The sequence below is a fragment of the Hippoglossus hippoglossus genome, chromosome 17 (assembly GCF_009819705.1).
Source record: "Hippoglossus hippoglossus isolate fHipHip1 chromosome 17, fHipHip1.pri, whole genome shotgun sequence".
Classification (NCBI taxonomy): Eukaryota; Metazoa; Chordata; class Actinopteri; order Pleuronectiformes; family Pleuronectidae; genus Hippoglossus; species Hippoglossus hippoglossus.
The window spans coordinates 6480162-6495761 of NC_047167.1; the positions used below are offsets into that span (position 1 = coordinate 6480162).

A 15600-nucleotide genomic window follows, 5' to 3' on the forward strand; every position below is an offset into this window, starting at 1 on the left:
AAGCAACAGAATCAACGTATCTTTATTTCGGCTTCAATAAAGCAAATGGATATTAAAGACAATTTCGGAAACAATATAACAAAAACAGATGTACAAATCAACAGCTTTTTATAAAAGAAATTTGGTATGATATTCTAACTTTCCTTTCTCCTCCAGTACTTAGACTTGTATCTGTCTCCCCCTGCTGCAAATCATCAGATAAAACCACTTAGTGCTCATTTCAAAACATTTTCTCATTTTCAGAGACCACATTTCCTGTGCCCTAATATACTGGTCGTAATGAGTGTACTCATTCACTTCAAAGCTATGCATACATCATTAATGGCAGCGACAGTTGGACTCAGTTATAACTTGGAGAGACGCAGAGTGTTGAGACGCACTGGAAGAATCGTGGATCCCTCTGCATAGCTCACCTCTCGCAAAATGCCGTTCCAGCACTTGTCTGGCTCATCATATCTGTGGGAGAAATACACGTGTTAGTGTTTGGTCCTTTTTGTCATTGCACCATCAATACTATTTTAAGAAATGCAAAAGCATAGAAAATTGAACTTCAGTTAATTACATAGAAAAATATATTTTTTCATGGCAGAAACTTAGACTTGAATTAAAGGAAAGGCAGTTCCACGGGTTTGAAAGTTTTATGTGAATGTTTAAATAGTGTTTGTAAATGTTAAATACATTGACTGAATTACAGTGTTACTGTAGTGGACTAATACCTCCAGATGTCTGTCATCTCTGTTGGGACGGGCTCCTCACTGGTTTCACTGGGCATCATAGCGAAGCCCCCCAACGCGAACAGGTAGCCTCCCGATGAGATTAGATTAAGAGAGCTGCGCTGCTGAGGGAACTCTGTAAACTCAGACCACCTGGAATACAACAGGACAATAATGGTGTTAAATAAACTGCTATATAACTGAATGATACCCAGAGCAGGACAGTGAGTGGGATTTTATGACCTAATGATCTGCTGTTCACACTCTGTGAGTCATTTCACTAATGTGGACAGATGCACCTCATAACCATGAGATAAAGTGGGTCATATAAAAAACTGTTGTCTCACTTGTTGGTGGCGATGTCATAGACCTCCGCAGAGCAGGTGAGGCCTGCATCTGTGACCCCCGTCAACACGTAAATCTGCTCTTTGTGGATGGTGATACCGAACAGAGAGCGGGCCGTCTTAATGGGAGCCAGGTCCTTCCACTCAAACTTTGTTGGATTGTAGACGCACACTCTTCTCAGGCATTTCCTGCTCAAAAAAAACATGCAATACAGTGTGTTAAAGGGGCAAACCTTAAGTCAATTTTAGTTTAAACTTCTGGAGCTTCACCCACACACAAGACAAAAATTCTACTTTTTCTTTTTTGATCTATCAATACAGAAGGACCATGCTTGTTGGTTTAGTTTCAAAATTTATACTGTTACATAGTGAATAATAGAATCAGATTGGAACCAATTTCGGGGCCCATCGGCCAAACTGTGTAAAGTTTTATACTATCATAAACTGTATGTATAGTAATGAATGGGGAACTTCAAACAATGTTCTTTTTTACTAAATGATGTGTGATTAAACTCTAAAATATCAGATTTTAGTATACAATCAGCATTGCCACATACTTGCTTTCAGACTTTCCTCCAATAACGTAGACGAGACCATTGTGTGATACAGTCCCGTGGCCATATACTTGATAAGGCAGAGGGTCTGATTCACCCCATTTGAATGACCTGTGTAGAAAAGCATGTAAATACATAAAAATGAACTATTACTGACTATTTGACTGACAAGACGGACTTGATTAATTATCAATATGGCATATTTCCAATTGATCAGACATTGAAATGAGTGGGACTGTACTTACTGTCTGTCATAGATCATGACTGAATCCAGGGCGTGCTCGCCTTCCTTCAATTCCCTCCCACCCACAACAAAGATGGAGTTCTCGGCTTCTGTCAGTCCAAACAGGCAACGAGGGTTGGGTTGTGAGGGCATCCCTAACCACTCTGAACTCACCGGGTCAAACTGAGGATGAAGAGAATAAGTAGTTGAATACACAGGAAATCTGCAGAAGAAGTTGGAAGAAAAGCTCCTTGCTTTCAGATCACAGAGTTAATGGTTGACTTTGGGATTGATACTCTACCTGCAGGAAGTAAGAACTGAACGGTTCGTCTTTATCGTCCTCGTTGTAGAGGAGTCCTCCGACAACAAACACCTGGTTCTGCTTGGTCACCAGGCTGCAGTGGTTTTTGGGAATATCTGTTGATTCTGACACCACAAAGCATTCGTTCCCTACTGGGTCGTAGCCCACCGTCCCTGTGTTGTTGATCATGACTATCAGTTCCATCTCAAACATCCCAAAGCGTGGGTTGTTGTTTAGTATACCCGGCAGATACCCTTCCTCATCCTCTTCCTCATCCTCCCTTCCTTCTCCCCCCTTTGCCCCATCACTGCTAGGCTTTCTGGGCTTTGGGAGATGCCCTCTGTGAGCATCCTTGACGAGATCCAGCTCCTTCTTGATCTCCTGGCTAAACTGGATGTACTGGTGGCACTCAACTTTCTCTTTGAAGTAATCCAAAGGTATAAGCCTAAAACGGATGCAGTGCAACAGCTCTTGCAGGTCCTTGACCCGGTTTGTCTCATCATGTTTTACCCAGTCCATCAGGGATTCAAACACCAGCTCCTCCCGCTCAACATTGAGGGAATCTGAGGTGATGATGATGGCCAGCTCACTTGGACCCAACTGCAGGAAGTCCTGGTCCCTGATGACGACATGGTAACGTTCACAGATGAACTCTTGAGCCCTGACGGTGAGCCGGGGACAGTCCAGCAGCAGCCCCAGTCTGAAGATGGCCAAGCAGTTTCCAAGCACCAGCTTCTCTTGTAGGTAGGAGACACATACGGAGAAGATGGAGGGGATCTGGTACATGTTGGCCACCATGAAGATATCCTGGACATTCTGCTCTGTCAGACTAATGTCAGAGGTGTATAAATACCGCAGGATCATCCCCATAACAACTGGCTCCACATCTTTGAGGACAATCTCCCGTTTCTTGCTCTCCTCCAGGTCAGACAGGAACATGGCCTTGAAGAAGGGGCTGCTGGCTGCCAGAACCAAGCGGTGGCAGGGGAACTCCTTGTCCTGGATTTTAAGGACACAGTCCACAAACTTGTCATTTTCCAGCAGGTCACACAGTCCATCCTGAAGGAGGGTCTGTTGGTACATCCGAGGCTGCTCCACTGGGTCTATGGTCGTGGCTGCCATTTTGTTCTGTCGCCTGGACCTGGTTGGGTTTGAGGGCACCCTACTCAACTCCCCACAACAGAGCAGGACTGTCAGCCTGTCACGGGGCTGCTCAGATCACTGTGGATAGCCTCCACGAGTTGGTAGGCTGCTGGCTGCAGCTGTCTGTGGCCGTCAGTCACACGGTAAGTCACGGGTATTTATAGACAGGACCCTCACAAAGCTGAGGAATCCATTTTGGTGGACTACGCCACACAGACCCCCACAAACAGCTGAATGACTAATCACGGGGGTGACAGCATGTTAAATCCAGTGGAACAACTCACCAGGAAGCCTCACTGGATCTGATTACTTTGACATTTTGACACACTATTACCAAGTTGTATTTTCCATGCAACACTCTGTATATATTTGTTTTATACTCATCACTTTGGTTCTTGAAAGATTAGCAGGTTAATAAACTTCCCCAGACTTTGGAAAGTCTCATGTTAACACGGGAGCAACAATTAACTATACTTTTCTACTCAACTACTAAACTACTTAACCATACTTAGGTTACAAACAGAAAAAAAATACTTTTGAACTCAAAACACAATCGATCAGATGATCAGATTTCAACCTTAGGTCACTTTTAAGTTCACACTTTGTTTTGCTTTGTATGTGGTGTTTTCTGTCTCCGCTTTAATTATTTGTGTGTTTATTTGTTATATATTGTCCTTAGGTGTCAAGAAAGGTGCTGTGAAATAAAATGTATTATTATTGTTGTTATTATTATTATTGTTATTGTTAATAATATTGTTATTATTATTATCATTATCATTATATACTGTATTACTTGACACAGGCACCATATAGGCTATAGTTATGGCAGCTTTCCACAGTTGTTCCTTTACCTTTAAATTTAGTTATCTAATTTAGTATCAAAAACTAACAGTCCAATTTAAATGATTGTCGCCAAAAGAGTAAAGTAGAAAATGAACACTGACTGATAAACTGTATGGTTATATAAATAGTTAAAATGTTACCAAAAAAAACTCAAGTTACATGAGTCAGTTATATAACTTTTCACTCATAGATCCAGAGATAACAAACACTGACACTTACCACCTGAAAATAATAGATGTCATGGACAAACCCTTGATATGGCATCTGCACAATCTGCAATTTACATATTGTTCATATGTTTTATACTTTTTTTTACTTTTATTTTTAGATATTTAATTTAAGTTCATATTCTCTCTCATTGCTATCGTACTTGAGGTTTCTGTTTCTGTCGTTCTCCTTGTGCTACAGTGCTTCGCATGATAATTTGATTTATCTCTGTTTGTTGTTCACCAAACACCAAAGCAAATTCCTTGTATGATGAAAACCTACTTTGCAATAAATCTGCTTCTTCTATAAAAGGAGAAAGGAAAAACCAAAGAGGAACTCAGGTCAGATTTTGTCAATTATCTGAAATTGATATAAAAGCCATGAACTAATTAACTGAAATGATGCAGTGAAAGAAAATCTGTGGACGATTTATTTAGTTTAGTTGAAGACCATGATAAGTCTAATTAAGATCATGCAAAATTGTGAATTATTCCCTGATCAATGTTTATTTTTTTCCTTTAGCAATTCAAAGTTTTATCAAATGAAAACTCATGTGTGGGTTGTTGGACATCTAATATGTTTTTAATTATCATAATGTCATCACATCGGTATTGAGCGCAGCCATTGATCAGCTTTGGTCAAACTGGGCCATCTTGTGGTGATAGATGATAATGTCTCACTATCAGAACTCTTCATCAAGTTCTAATTGAAGCAATTTCATCTATTTAAAAATGTTTAATTGTGAAATGTTTTAATGCAGTAGCTATCCAAGTGAATATCAATACATACATTTAAATTTCCTTTACATACAGTGCCAAAAATATCACACGAGAAGTGTCACTTCTGGATTAAAAACAAAACTTTATTCCAAGTCAAACATTTGAAATAACCATAATTTAATTAAAAACCCTACAATGAGAAAAGGTTTTACAATCTGCATGAACTCATTCCCCGTGAACCCCTGCTCTGAGGACACTGAGCAAGTTTGAATTACAGGCAGAATGAGCCTGACCCATGTTCCCTGCTGGACCTGTTGTCTTTCATATGTGAACTGATGACCTGGATCATGTGAGAATACAAATCCTGACATGTCACACACACACACACACTCTCTATTCTCCTGTAGATGATATGTAAACTGTTGTTCTCTGGATAATTTTGAACTACATTTGTTTTTTCAATGCAGTGAGAACTTTGATACATTCTAAACGTTAAAATGGACTATCCCACACACCGTGGTTGTATTTTTGCTTTAGTGACAGAAGAGCAAATATACTTTACATTCAACTGCAAACAATGTGGATGGTCTCCACAGCACCCTTTTATTTTCTGCATTGCACTCATTCATGATACCAGGGTGTCAAGTTTGTTCAAGTTTTTAACCCTTTAAGTGTGGTTAAATATTATGAGGATTAGGATCTAAGGGATCTAATGGAAAACTGAGAAACCATCTGACTAAAAATAATCATGTTGAAGAGGATTTTAAAAAAAAGAATGATGTCTAAATTTGAGAAAAAAGGCCTGTCATTTGCTCAACAATCCTTTGTTTGGATAAAATGCAAAATGCACCTTTGGTGGGTTTGTGCCAGAGGACGTGACGACTATCTACAGCAAGTGCACTTATAAGATATTTCACAGTTAGAAACTTTGCCTCTCTTCTGACGAACTAAAGCATGAAACGCACGCTTGTGACCAAAGTAGGTGCTGACCGGCTGTTACAGTCTGTTTGAGTTACAGTACACAAGGCCAAGGATGGAAGAATGTGAGGGGGCTGTTGACCAAGTCTGTGAAACTCTGGGTTCTCTCGTCCGTCTACTCTGCTTTCTCTTTGACGCCATTGACTGCCTTTGCCACCTCGGCTTCGTCCTGCAGGGCCTGCTGTCGCTCCCTCTCCTTCACCAGCTGCACGCCGCAGTAGGTCACAAGCAACACAGAGACGGTGGACAGAGGGAAACCTGGAAAAGAGAGCGGTAGGAGATGTGAAAAAATAAGAGGTTTAAGGTATGACTTCACAGGAATGCAGCTGTCTTTGTGCTGTGTCATGAGTCGATGTTCAGCTGCAGATAATCCTGTGAGCGAACCTCTCCATTTCTCAGTACTCGCTTGTTAGGAGCCTTTCATTCTCTTTGAAAGAAAGCAACAAAGAGGACGCTCAAGTCATATGATCCATTGAGGATGGCGCCCCTTGAGATACCATTGCTTTTGATGTCAGTCTGTGTTGTCCTTGCTCTTACTGCAAGTGACAGAGAAGCCTAAGTTTTATTTTATATAATATGCCCTTGTTGTCCCCTACCTTTGAAAATCAGTCTCCTGCCCACCAGTTTGGCAAACTCCAAACTGTTGAGGGAGAGAATGTTGTAGAGGATGATGGTCCAGAAGTTGGCAGCGTTGAACACACCACGGATCCTGCGTGACATAGCCTCACCCATAATACCCTAGAAACAGAAGAAACAGTAACACATGCAGAGATCTTGTGTAAAACTTAATGCCACAAAGTAATATGTGTCTACTTGTTCCCTACTCTAGTATCCTTCATTTTGCTCACCTCAATGGTAGAAAATGGTGGAAGGGAGAAGAGCTTGGCGACCCACAGCTCAAAGTTGAGGCCAAAGCAGTTGAAAAAGGACCAGATGTAAACCAGCTGACATGGACCCAGCCACAAGGTGGTGATAGCGAAGGTGCAGAAGGTTGCTAAGAGTTCTTTGAAGATTTTGTTATGATCCCCACCAATGTAGTCATAAACATACCTGCAATGTTTCAGCTCACGTTTAATATCAAATCCTCTTATATAGCGTCATCTGTCATTTAAACCCATGAATTTAGAGCCAAACACTCACTTGCACAGCCAGTCGTTGATGCCTCTGTCAAAGTGCCTGAAACAGACAGAGATTTCCCATATAAATCTTTTTGCACGTAAACAGAGAAGTTACACGGTGAATTATAAAGATTGCACACGACGAGTGGAGGCCGCACGTACGTCTCACTGAAGACATAGAGCATGGTCAGACACTTCGGGGGCTGAGGAGGGTCCAGGTGGTCCAGTGTAGCCACAGTGTTGATGACACCAAACATCGCAGCCGCTTTCACCCAGTCATACACCAAGTTGGAATAAGCCAGGCCAGCTGCAAAAACACATTTAAGGTAATTTTAACTAAAGGTAAATTAATGCTAGTTAATTTACACTGACAGCCTGATCTATATATTGGACAATCGGAGTCTTTCACATCCATATTTGTATTGGTGATATGTTTGCTGATATGAAAACTTTTTATTTTTATTTTAAATAACCATGCAGACAAAATTCTCTATATTTGGTTGTATCTGTGTTTTCTTTTTATTTATAGTTATATATATATATATATATATATATATATTCAAGCTTATGGTTAACTGTCAAATATTAAGCCTCTATTACATTTATTTATCACGGGTTTGATAATGAGATCTTAGGAATCATTGCCAATACATATTTTAACATACAGAGCTGATATATCTGTATTGGAAATGTTTCACTCCCTATCATCAGTATCGGTACAAGCCCCCAAATGTCCAAATCAGTCAGGTTGAAAAAACTAGAGAAACTGTGATGCTTGGAGTGAAAATGAGTAAATACTTAATGTCAGGGATTACAATAATGATAACAAACACTGACCACAGCTACATGTATACAGCCTGTAATAAAACGACATCGTCTTTGCATTTTTATTTAAATATGTAAATAAAAGAAACTACTCCAAAGATTCATTAAACATTAACTAGGTGTCTAAAAGAGAAGATAGCTTCATTTCTATGAAGAGTTTTAGTCTCCATCATGGTCTCAGTGCTTTCTGTGAGTCACTTTCACACTGAAAGGAATTCAATTCAAGGGTCAACATTCAATTGACATCAGTCAACTCTCAGCATTTAAAAAAAGACTGATTGAAGCATCAGCGGCAGCTACACCATGAACTCACCCAGACACCAGTCAGACAGCTTGGTGACCAGCTTCATGTCGTTGGGGATGGTCAGGATGTAAAGATAGTGGAAGAAGACGTCCACCACCAGAATAACTCCCAGGTGCAACACAGCCTTGGTGGTGATGTTCCACATCTCCCTGTCTTTGCGGGTCAGCTGGGTGTTGTTGGCCTGTGGAATGAAACACATTTAGCCATCTTTGTTTTTAAGATGTATAGGTTTGTCGCAGTGTGTTATATGTTATAGTGATATTTTCTCAAAACTAACATATGTTGAAGGGTTTTTTTAGGTATGAACTGCAGCAGTAAAAATAGTAGTAATACTTTGTCTTGGTTTTCTGTCTCTGGCTTTCAAATTGAGTTACATGTATAAACACATCAGCTTACATACATATTTCTGTCAGCTGTAAAAGTGACACAGCATGTGAGTGTTACATGAGCTGTCTTGTGCAATGTGATAACCTCATAACTGTTGAGAAAGGCTGTTCACTTTTCACTTTCACTAATTTGGCAGTCACCACATCTAGTTGAATCTTCACAGCCTCACCTGGGCATGATACCTGTCGAAGGTCATGATGGGTCCGAAGAAGAAGAAGGGGAGGTAGAAGTTGTATTTCAGGAGGTCGCAGAACGTGTAGCTGCCATCCTTCTTATCGCAGTTCTCTAAAGCAAAGCTCATACAGCGCATGATGCTGAAGCCGCAGCCTCCATAGAACAGGATGTCTTGCAGGTCAAAGGAACCAGTCACCAAGGTTTCCTACAGGATGAGTCAGAATTATTCTGATTATCTGTTTTTTACATAAATTATCATGGCCGAAACAGATTGATAAAGTTGTGAGCAAAATGGGGAGAGGTGTGTCAGAAGAGTCTCAAAAGTTATGCCACAAAACATCTAAATGCTTTATTTCTGTCACAGCTTGATAACTGTTCCATGATTTGTTCCAGTGACTCAATGAAAAAGATAAAGAAATTACAAGTAGCACAAAATAAAGCAGCACTATGTGCTCTACAGTGCTCTTATAGAACTAATGTAATGGATATGCATGAGAGTTTGAGTTCGCTAACTGTTAGTGAGAGATTTACCTATGCCTTGTTGAATTTAATTAGAAATATACTTGTGACACAATCACCAAACATAGTATATAAAAGGTTACTCTCACAGTTTGTTCAACACAACTATCAAACATGATATGCTACAGATAGAAGGGTTAGGGTTTCAGAGCCATGGTTAAATTGAATTCATATAATGCATATTGTTCAGGAGAGTATTAAAGAGTAGTTCAAATGAGTTAAAACAGCATCTCCAAATAACTCTGGAACAGTTATTGACTTGTGTCTTTGTGTAAACTGGAAAAGGATAATATATGGATTAGGGTGAAATTTGAAATATAATAGCCATGTTTTCTTGGAATTTAATTTAATGTGGCCATTGTGTAGGATGGGTTAAAAAATTTAACTTAGAACTTAGATGTACATTTTTGTTAATAATTAGTACTTAACTGTGTGAAGGAAAAGGGGAAAGAGAGTTATGAATTTTTTAAAGAATTATTATTATGCTGATGCTAATAGGGATCCTAATAAAGAAAGAAATAAGGAACAACCTAACTCCTGACTTGAGGTTTGAACCAGGACCCATGCTCTCACCTGAAAGGAGTTATAAGGCTCCAACTTGATGGAGGCCAGTGTGGTGAGGCCGGCTCCCAAGCACAACCATTTCCTCTTGACCAGAGCAACACTGTAGAGGATGATGCAGTGAGACAGAACCAGAGCCATGAAGGTCCAGCCCATCGTCACCAGGACTGCCAAACCACCATACACACCAAATATCAAGGATCTGTGCTGTGGGTAAAGAGGGGCCACCATCAGTGTGACACAGCGACAAGATGTTTGTACTGTTCATTATTTAATGCAACACACATGATGTTAGTACAACAACACTGTTGAACAACAATGGATACACTTTAGGATGGAAAGATTAAATTGTGATGGGAAGAACAACAAATATATGTCCACATATAAATGGTTTAAAATGAAAGACGTGACAAATGTTATAAGATACACAAGTTTATTAATGTTACCTTACATCCATCTATACCAATCTGCATTGTCAGCATGAAACAAGACAGAAAACATGTTTAAAACATAATAAACTGTTTTAAATATGTCACAATATACACAGGAAAGAATCATGAGTACACACAATAGACACAGTCACAATCTAACTGAATGCAAGTCATGCTCATGCATAAAATGTATTAGATAAAGAGGTTGAGGTAGACATATTACTAAATATGTGTTTAGTGGACTAAAATAAAATTGCATTCAATTTAATTGACCTGGATTGATTATACAGATCACATCCGTATAAGGTAGCTTTGCATTGACACTTATAAAATGAGAAGAGCCTGAGTTCATTCACAAGTGCAAACACATTCATTTAAAAACATTTTTATGTACATGAATTTACCAAAGAGACATGCAGTTATACCTGTATGTAGTCACAATGCAGCTCTATATCTCACTGAAATTCACACAGACTCTTTCTGCCTCTACAGCACACACATGCACGCACCTTTGGAGCTATCAGGGTGAATATCTTGGCAAAGATCACATGACCGATGAGAGCGAAAAGGATATGATTGCGGAATGTAGAGAACCACATCATCCATTCAAAGTCCGCCACATCCTGTTGGAAAGGAAGATGCCTTATTAAGACACACAAGTACTCTGTTTAGACATTTTGCATCAGTAAAACACAAAGAAATAAATATGGGCAATGTACCATTTTCCTGCCAAAGTAATGCCATCCTGGTTTCACACTTTCTTTGAAAGCCTTTCTGTTTATATTCTCTGAAGAAAGAAGAACAAATGGATAATCAGCAAACAGTAAATAATAAATTGTTCACTGGAAATACAGTTTAATCGATACGGCATAAAGATTTCAACTCATGATATAGTGTATGGCGAAGCTTCTAGATCAGAGGTTCCCAAACTTTTCAACCCCGACCCCTAAAATAATCGTGCCAGAGACATGTGACCCTCAAAGCATGTTGATTTGAGCGACTTCACAAGATGTGCACATGTTGCAATGTTTTCCTGCTGAAATGCAACCTGCTGCAACTAATCTGTCATGATCAACTCAGGAGTCATGTGGAGACAAAAAAAATCAGTCGGCTGATGATTATTTTCATGGTTTTATTTTGAATTTAAGACAGGGTTTTTTTTAGCTTTTGGAACAATTATGGGTAAAATATGATATTGAAATTTGTTTTAAAATTGTATTTGGTTCCTGGAAATCCTCTTGCAACCCTCTTTCTGTGTCTTGTGACATCCCAGGGCGTCCCGACCCCTAGTTTGAACCACTGCTGAATCCAGATTTTAAGCAGCTGATCCGTCTGAGAACTCAGCAATAATCTTCCTGAGAAAAATGTCCTCAGAATTTGAGCATATTTGGTGTAATTGTTGGATTATAATTTAAGGTGTAAGAGCACATTCCATCCATTTGATGATATCAAATATTACATAATGTACTTGTTGCAGAGCTTTCTATTTTTGAAGCTGACTTCTTCATTCACACAGTCATAATCTGGCTGTAGGAGATTAGTTCACTGTGTAAACCTGAACCAAAATCTAACGTAGAAATTATTTTAAAAATAAAAATACGAATCAAAAATGGTCATGATAATAATTACAATCATGACAGTGCTGCTGAGACATTCAAAGCGCAGCAACATATGTGACTGACATCCGGTCTCACAGCAGCTCCTCCAGCTATGCCTGATTACACTAATGGACATGAAAAGGGTTATCAAAATGTGAGGGTGGGTCAGGGAAAGCCTTTTACTTCTGGGAACACGGCCAGACTTCTATTACCAGTAGACAGTGCTACTGAAGCGTGCAGACCTGAGCTGTAATAATGCCCACAGCCTTAAATGACCATTTCAAGACATGGAGAGGAAACAGAATCAGGACTGACATGATTCTGTCCTGGCCGATCTGACAGCACAGGCTGTGACAGACAGTACCACTCACCAGATTACACTGAGTCCATTCAGATCAGTGTGTGAAGAGGCTAGTTTGAGTATTTTAGTCTTAATACAGGCAAACATTTGGCATTTTTTCAGGATGAAGTGTATCAGGATCTGTTTGGCTCTGTGTAAATTATTCTTAAACTGAAATAGTTCACTCAGGAGGACAAGCAGAAAGTAATTGGACCGTATTTAAAATGCTTTTATTCATATTTGTTTTGGAAAGCTGGTTTGTAATTTACATTGTGTCTGTCCTTGCTGGTTATTGTGTTTGTTTTGTGTTGATGACTCATTATTGTTTGCTTTGCTTCTAATGCTGCCCATGTTTGTTTTCTGCTAATATATCTCTATATTTTACTTAATTGATCATCATGATAACTGTTTAAATATGTAACTTATTTGTTATTTCATTATAAGCTGCCAACTCTATCGCCTTTTCATCCCTTCAGACACCACAGATGAACATTAATCTCTTAGCCAACTCTGGCATATTCATAGTGTTGCTAGTAATATGCACTGTCCCTGAAAGATTTACTTGATTTTATTTCAGGATCAAAGGTTTTGGGAATTAGTTTGGCTCTGTGTAACCGATCCTTAAACAGAAATATCTCCATCAGGAGAATAATTAGAAAGTAACTGGAACATCTTGAAATTGTCTTGATATTAATAGATACATGCAGGAATTCCTCAAGGGAGATTTGCGTAAAATGGAGCATTTTTTAAGCAGAGGACTTATTATTTTTAATGAAGATTTTAATAATAAATTCATGTTTTCACTTAAAAACAATAATTCTAATTGATGTCGTTAACTGGGTTGTTTTTTGAACTCGTAAAGTTGGAACAGTTTTTGGACCAGATGCTCAAAAACTCTCCACTCACACTTAGTTCAATATAAAAGGATTTCAGTGAATGTCTGTAAATCTCTGGCAGTGTTATTGATCTTTAAGAGCTACACTGACAGTGTGTATGTGCTTTGGACAGCTCTTGACACGTCGTCGTCCACTCACCGCTCGAAGCGTCAAATATCCAACTGCCTGCCCATATCAAGGCCACGCCGAGTACAGCTGTGTACAGATACAGCTCATATCTGGGGAGGGCAGCCTTGATCCCCATGGTGAATCCGCACACCGGTAGCCTGACGGGTTGAAAAGCAATCACACAACATGAGAACTGACTGAAGGCAAACACTAAGAGTATGAATGAAGACAGACAGATTAAGAACATTTTATAAAGGAGTTTACCAAGGTTTATTGAACCAGAGATTTTCATATGCTGCTGATTATTCTGAATACACTTGTTATGTTTTAGGCCTGAGACCTCAGTATACTGAGACAGCCTTGTCTTAATATGCTTAAAAATGTAAGGTTTGCGTAACCCAAAGAACAGAACACAAAATGGTCTATATGAATTCATAGCTATATATATATATATATATATAGCCTCCCTATTAGTGTAGGTTGTTGTGTGAAGTCGTCAGCATGTCGATTCTCTCTACCATATGATTTACATGATAGCCCAGTCTAAAGAAAATCATCATGGTGAATAACTCTAACACTCCTTGTGCCGGCATCTATCCGCACAGGTTCTTCTTGTCAGACACAGAACAAGGTGTTTTAAAGAGGTGACATTCTACTATTAAGCCTTTAGGATCCATGCAGTCGGTGACTGAAATAGGACTGCAGAGCCCCTGCTCCTCGGAATCAGCACCGTCAGCTGCGCAACCCTACCTCTCCTTCCTATTATAGCTCTTGCACTTGGTGTGCTGTACAGAGCAGGGCAGCTGCAGTGCTATGTGATCTGGAGAGGCGCAGGGGGTCTCACTCCACAGAATAATTAGAACTGAATGGGACTGACCAAGAATGGTGCATGATAGTGAGAAAACAAATAGACAGACAGGTTCCAGTGTATTGGACAATTGTTTGTTTGTGTGTGCGTCCGCTTGTGTGTGTGTGTATGTGTGCGCGCGTGTGTGTGTGTGTGTGTGTGTGTGCGCGCGCGCGTGTGTGTGTGTGGTAAAGTTAAAGGAGTTGAACAAACAAGTTCTTCCCATGCCAAGATGTAACCATGGGCAAGAAGAAGCTGAGCACAGCGTCCTGAATACAAATCCAGCTTCACTGTCTCGCTGCTCCTTGCTGATATAGAGCTGAAAACAATGCGCGGACCTTTTTCTATTCTATTAACTCTGCAATTGCACTTTACCCCTATGCACAAATAGAAGACTTTATTTCACTAACCTGGTATCCGCTTCACACTGTCACAAAGAGGGCGGCAGTGTTTACAGCCAGACTCTTCAGTATAATAAAAGAAACAGGGGTGGTTGCAGCAGTTTTTTTTGGTCTAATTCATCCGTCTTGTAAGGGCTTTGCTGCTGCCTGCGATCACCAGCCTCGGCCAGTCAGGATGTTGCGGACTCAACGAGAGGAGGAGGAGGAGGAGGGGAAGGAGGGGGATATATTTATCCCTCACTACCGTACCGCAGTGAGGGGTGGTCCGTGCACTCTGAGTCCATCAGACCTTACAGGAGCGCACAAACAGGAGTTGAGCAAGTGGATCAAAGACAACATCAAAGCGAGATACCTGTGGCAATCCCCCAATCAAAACTATAATGGATCAGACATTTGAATAAAATGGATGCTTTTAAGTTTTCTTTTGATATTGTAGTATAATATATTTACTCTGTGAGATTATGTAACCAGTTATAGACTAAGGAATTTGGTGATGGTTTATACAATGTCCACATATAAATGGTTTAAAATGAAACACGTGAAAAATGTTATAAGATTCACAAGTTTATTAATGTTACCTTACCTTCCTCCATACCAGTCTTCATAGTAAGCATGAAACAAGACATACAACATGATAAACGGTTTTTAATATGTCAGATATATTCACAGGAATTAATCACAAGTATACACAATAGACACAGTTTCAGTATCACTGAATGCAACTCGTGCTCTTGTATTAAGTCCATAAGTTGTAAGACGGAAGGTTGAGGTAGAATCAAATAAAATTGGAATGAACTTATTTGAACTGAATTAATTATACACATCACAGAAGTACAAGGGAGCTTTGCATAGACAATTAATCTAGCCCATATAAAACGAGTAGAGCCACGAACACACACATATTTATAATGCATTCATATGTGAAAGAATTTACAAGAAGCATGCAGTTATACCTGTATGAGTTATGAGGGTGCTCTATATCTCACTGACTACAGGACACACAGCCACACACCTTTGATGTTGTATAATATATGTACTCTGTGGTATGATCATTTGTTCCCATCTC

General features: G+C 39.6%; 2 protein-coding genes across 5 annotated transcripts; both read right to left on the reverse strand.

Moving 5' to 3' along the window:
* Positions 1-3: 3 nt before the first annotated feature.
* LOC117778920 (kelch-like protein 40a) lies at positions 4-3403 on the reverse strand. Its single transcript, XM_034614828.1, has 7 exons — positions 2136-3403; positions 1857-2017; positions 1615-1722; positions 1061-1246; positions 717-866; positions 290-456; positions 4-248 (listed from the first exon to the last, which is right to left on the reverse strand). Exons 1-6 carry the CDS (start codon positions 3255-3257, stop codon positions 345-347), a joined length of 1839 nt encoding a protein of 612 aa, XP_034470719.1. The 5' UTR covers positions 3258-3403; the 3' UTR covers positions 4-248; positions 290-344.
* Positions 3404-5165: 1762 nt separating this feature from the next.
* Positions 5166-14699, reverse strand: hhatla (hedgehog acyltransferase like, a). Of its 4 annotated transcripts, none has more exons than XM_034614842.1 (13): positions 14544-14699; positions 13317-13444; positions 11064-11131; positions 10854-10967; positions 10360-10380; positions 9926-10120; positions 8829-9038; positions 8282-8453; positions 7306-7450; positions 7166-7201; positions 6874-7075; positions 6622-6763; positions 5166-6283 (listed from the first exon to the last, which is right to left on the reverse strand). In XM_034614842.1, exons 2-13 carry the CDS (start codon positions 13420-13422, stop codon positions 6141-6143), a joined length of 1554 nt encoding a protein of 517 aa, XP_034470733.1. In that variant the 5' UTR covers positions 13423-13444; positions 14544-14699; the 3' UTR covers positions 5166-6140. The 4 variants fall into 4 exon arrangements, with proteins under 4 accessions (XP_034470733.1, XP_034470735.1, XP_034470734.1 ...); XM_034614844.1 differs by having other exon boundaries at positions 9926-10115; positions 10365-10380; positions 14544-14698; XM_034614843.1 differs by lacking the exon at positions 10360-10380.
* Between the last annotated feature and the right edge of the window lie 901 nt (positions 14700-15600).

Bases quoted from the DNA above. Each gene is read 5' to 3' on its own strand.
- LOC117778920 (XM_034614828.1), bottom strand. From the start codon at position 3,257: ATGGCAGCCACGACCATAGACCCAGTGGAGCAGCCTCGGATGTACCAA. The intron at 2,018-2,135 runs GTAGAGTATCAA...CTTCATCCTCAG, and splicing joins TCAGTTCTTACTTCCTGCAG to TTTGACCCGGTGAGTTCAGA. The intron at 1,247-1,614 runs GTATGTGGCAAT...TTTTTTGAGCAG, and splicing joins GGAGGAAAGTCTGAAAGCAA to GAAATGCCTGAGAAGAGTGT.
- hhatla (XM_034614842.1), bottom strand. From the start codon at position 13,422: ATGGGGATCAAGGCTGCCCTCCCCAGATATGAGCTGTATCTGTACACA. The intron at 10,381-10,853 runs GTGCGTGCATGT...CTGACAATGCAG, and splicing joins TCACCCTGATAGCTCCAAAG to ATTGGTATAGATGGATGTAA. The intron at 6,764-6,873 runs GTGAGCAAAATG...TTCTGTTTCTAG, and splicing joins CACCATTTTCTACCATTGAG to GGTATTATGGGTGAGGCTAT.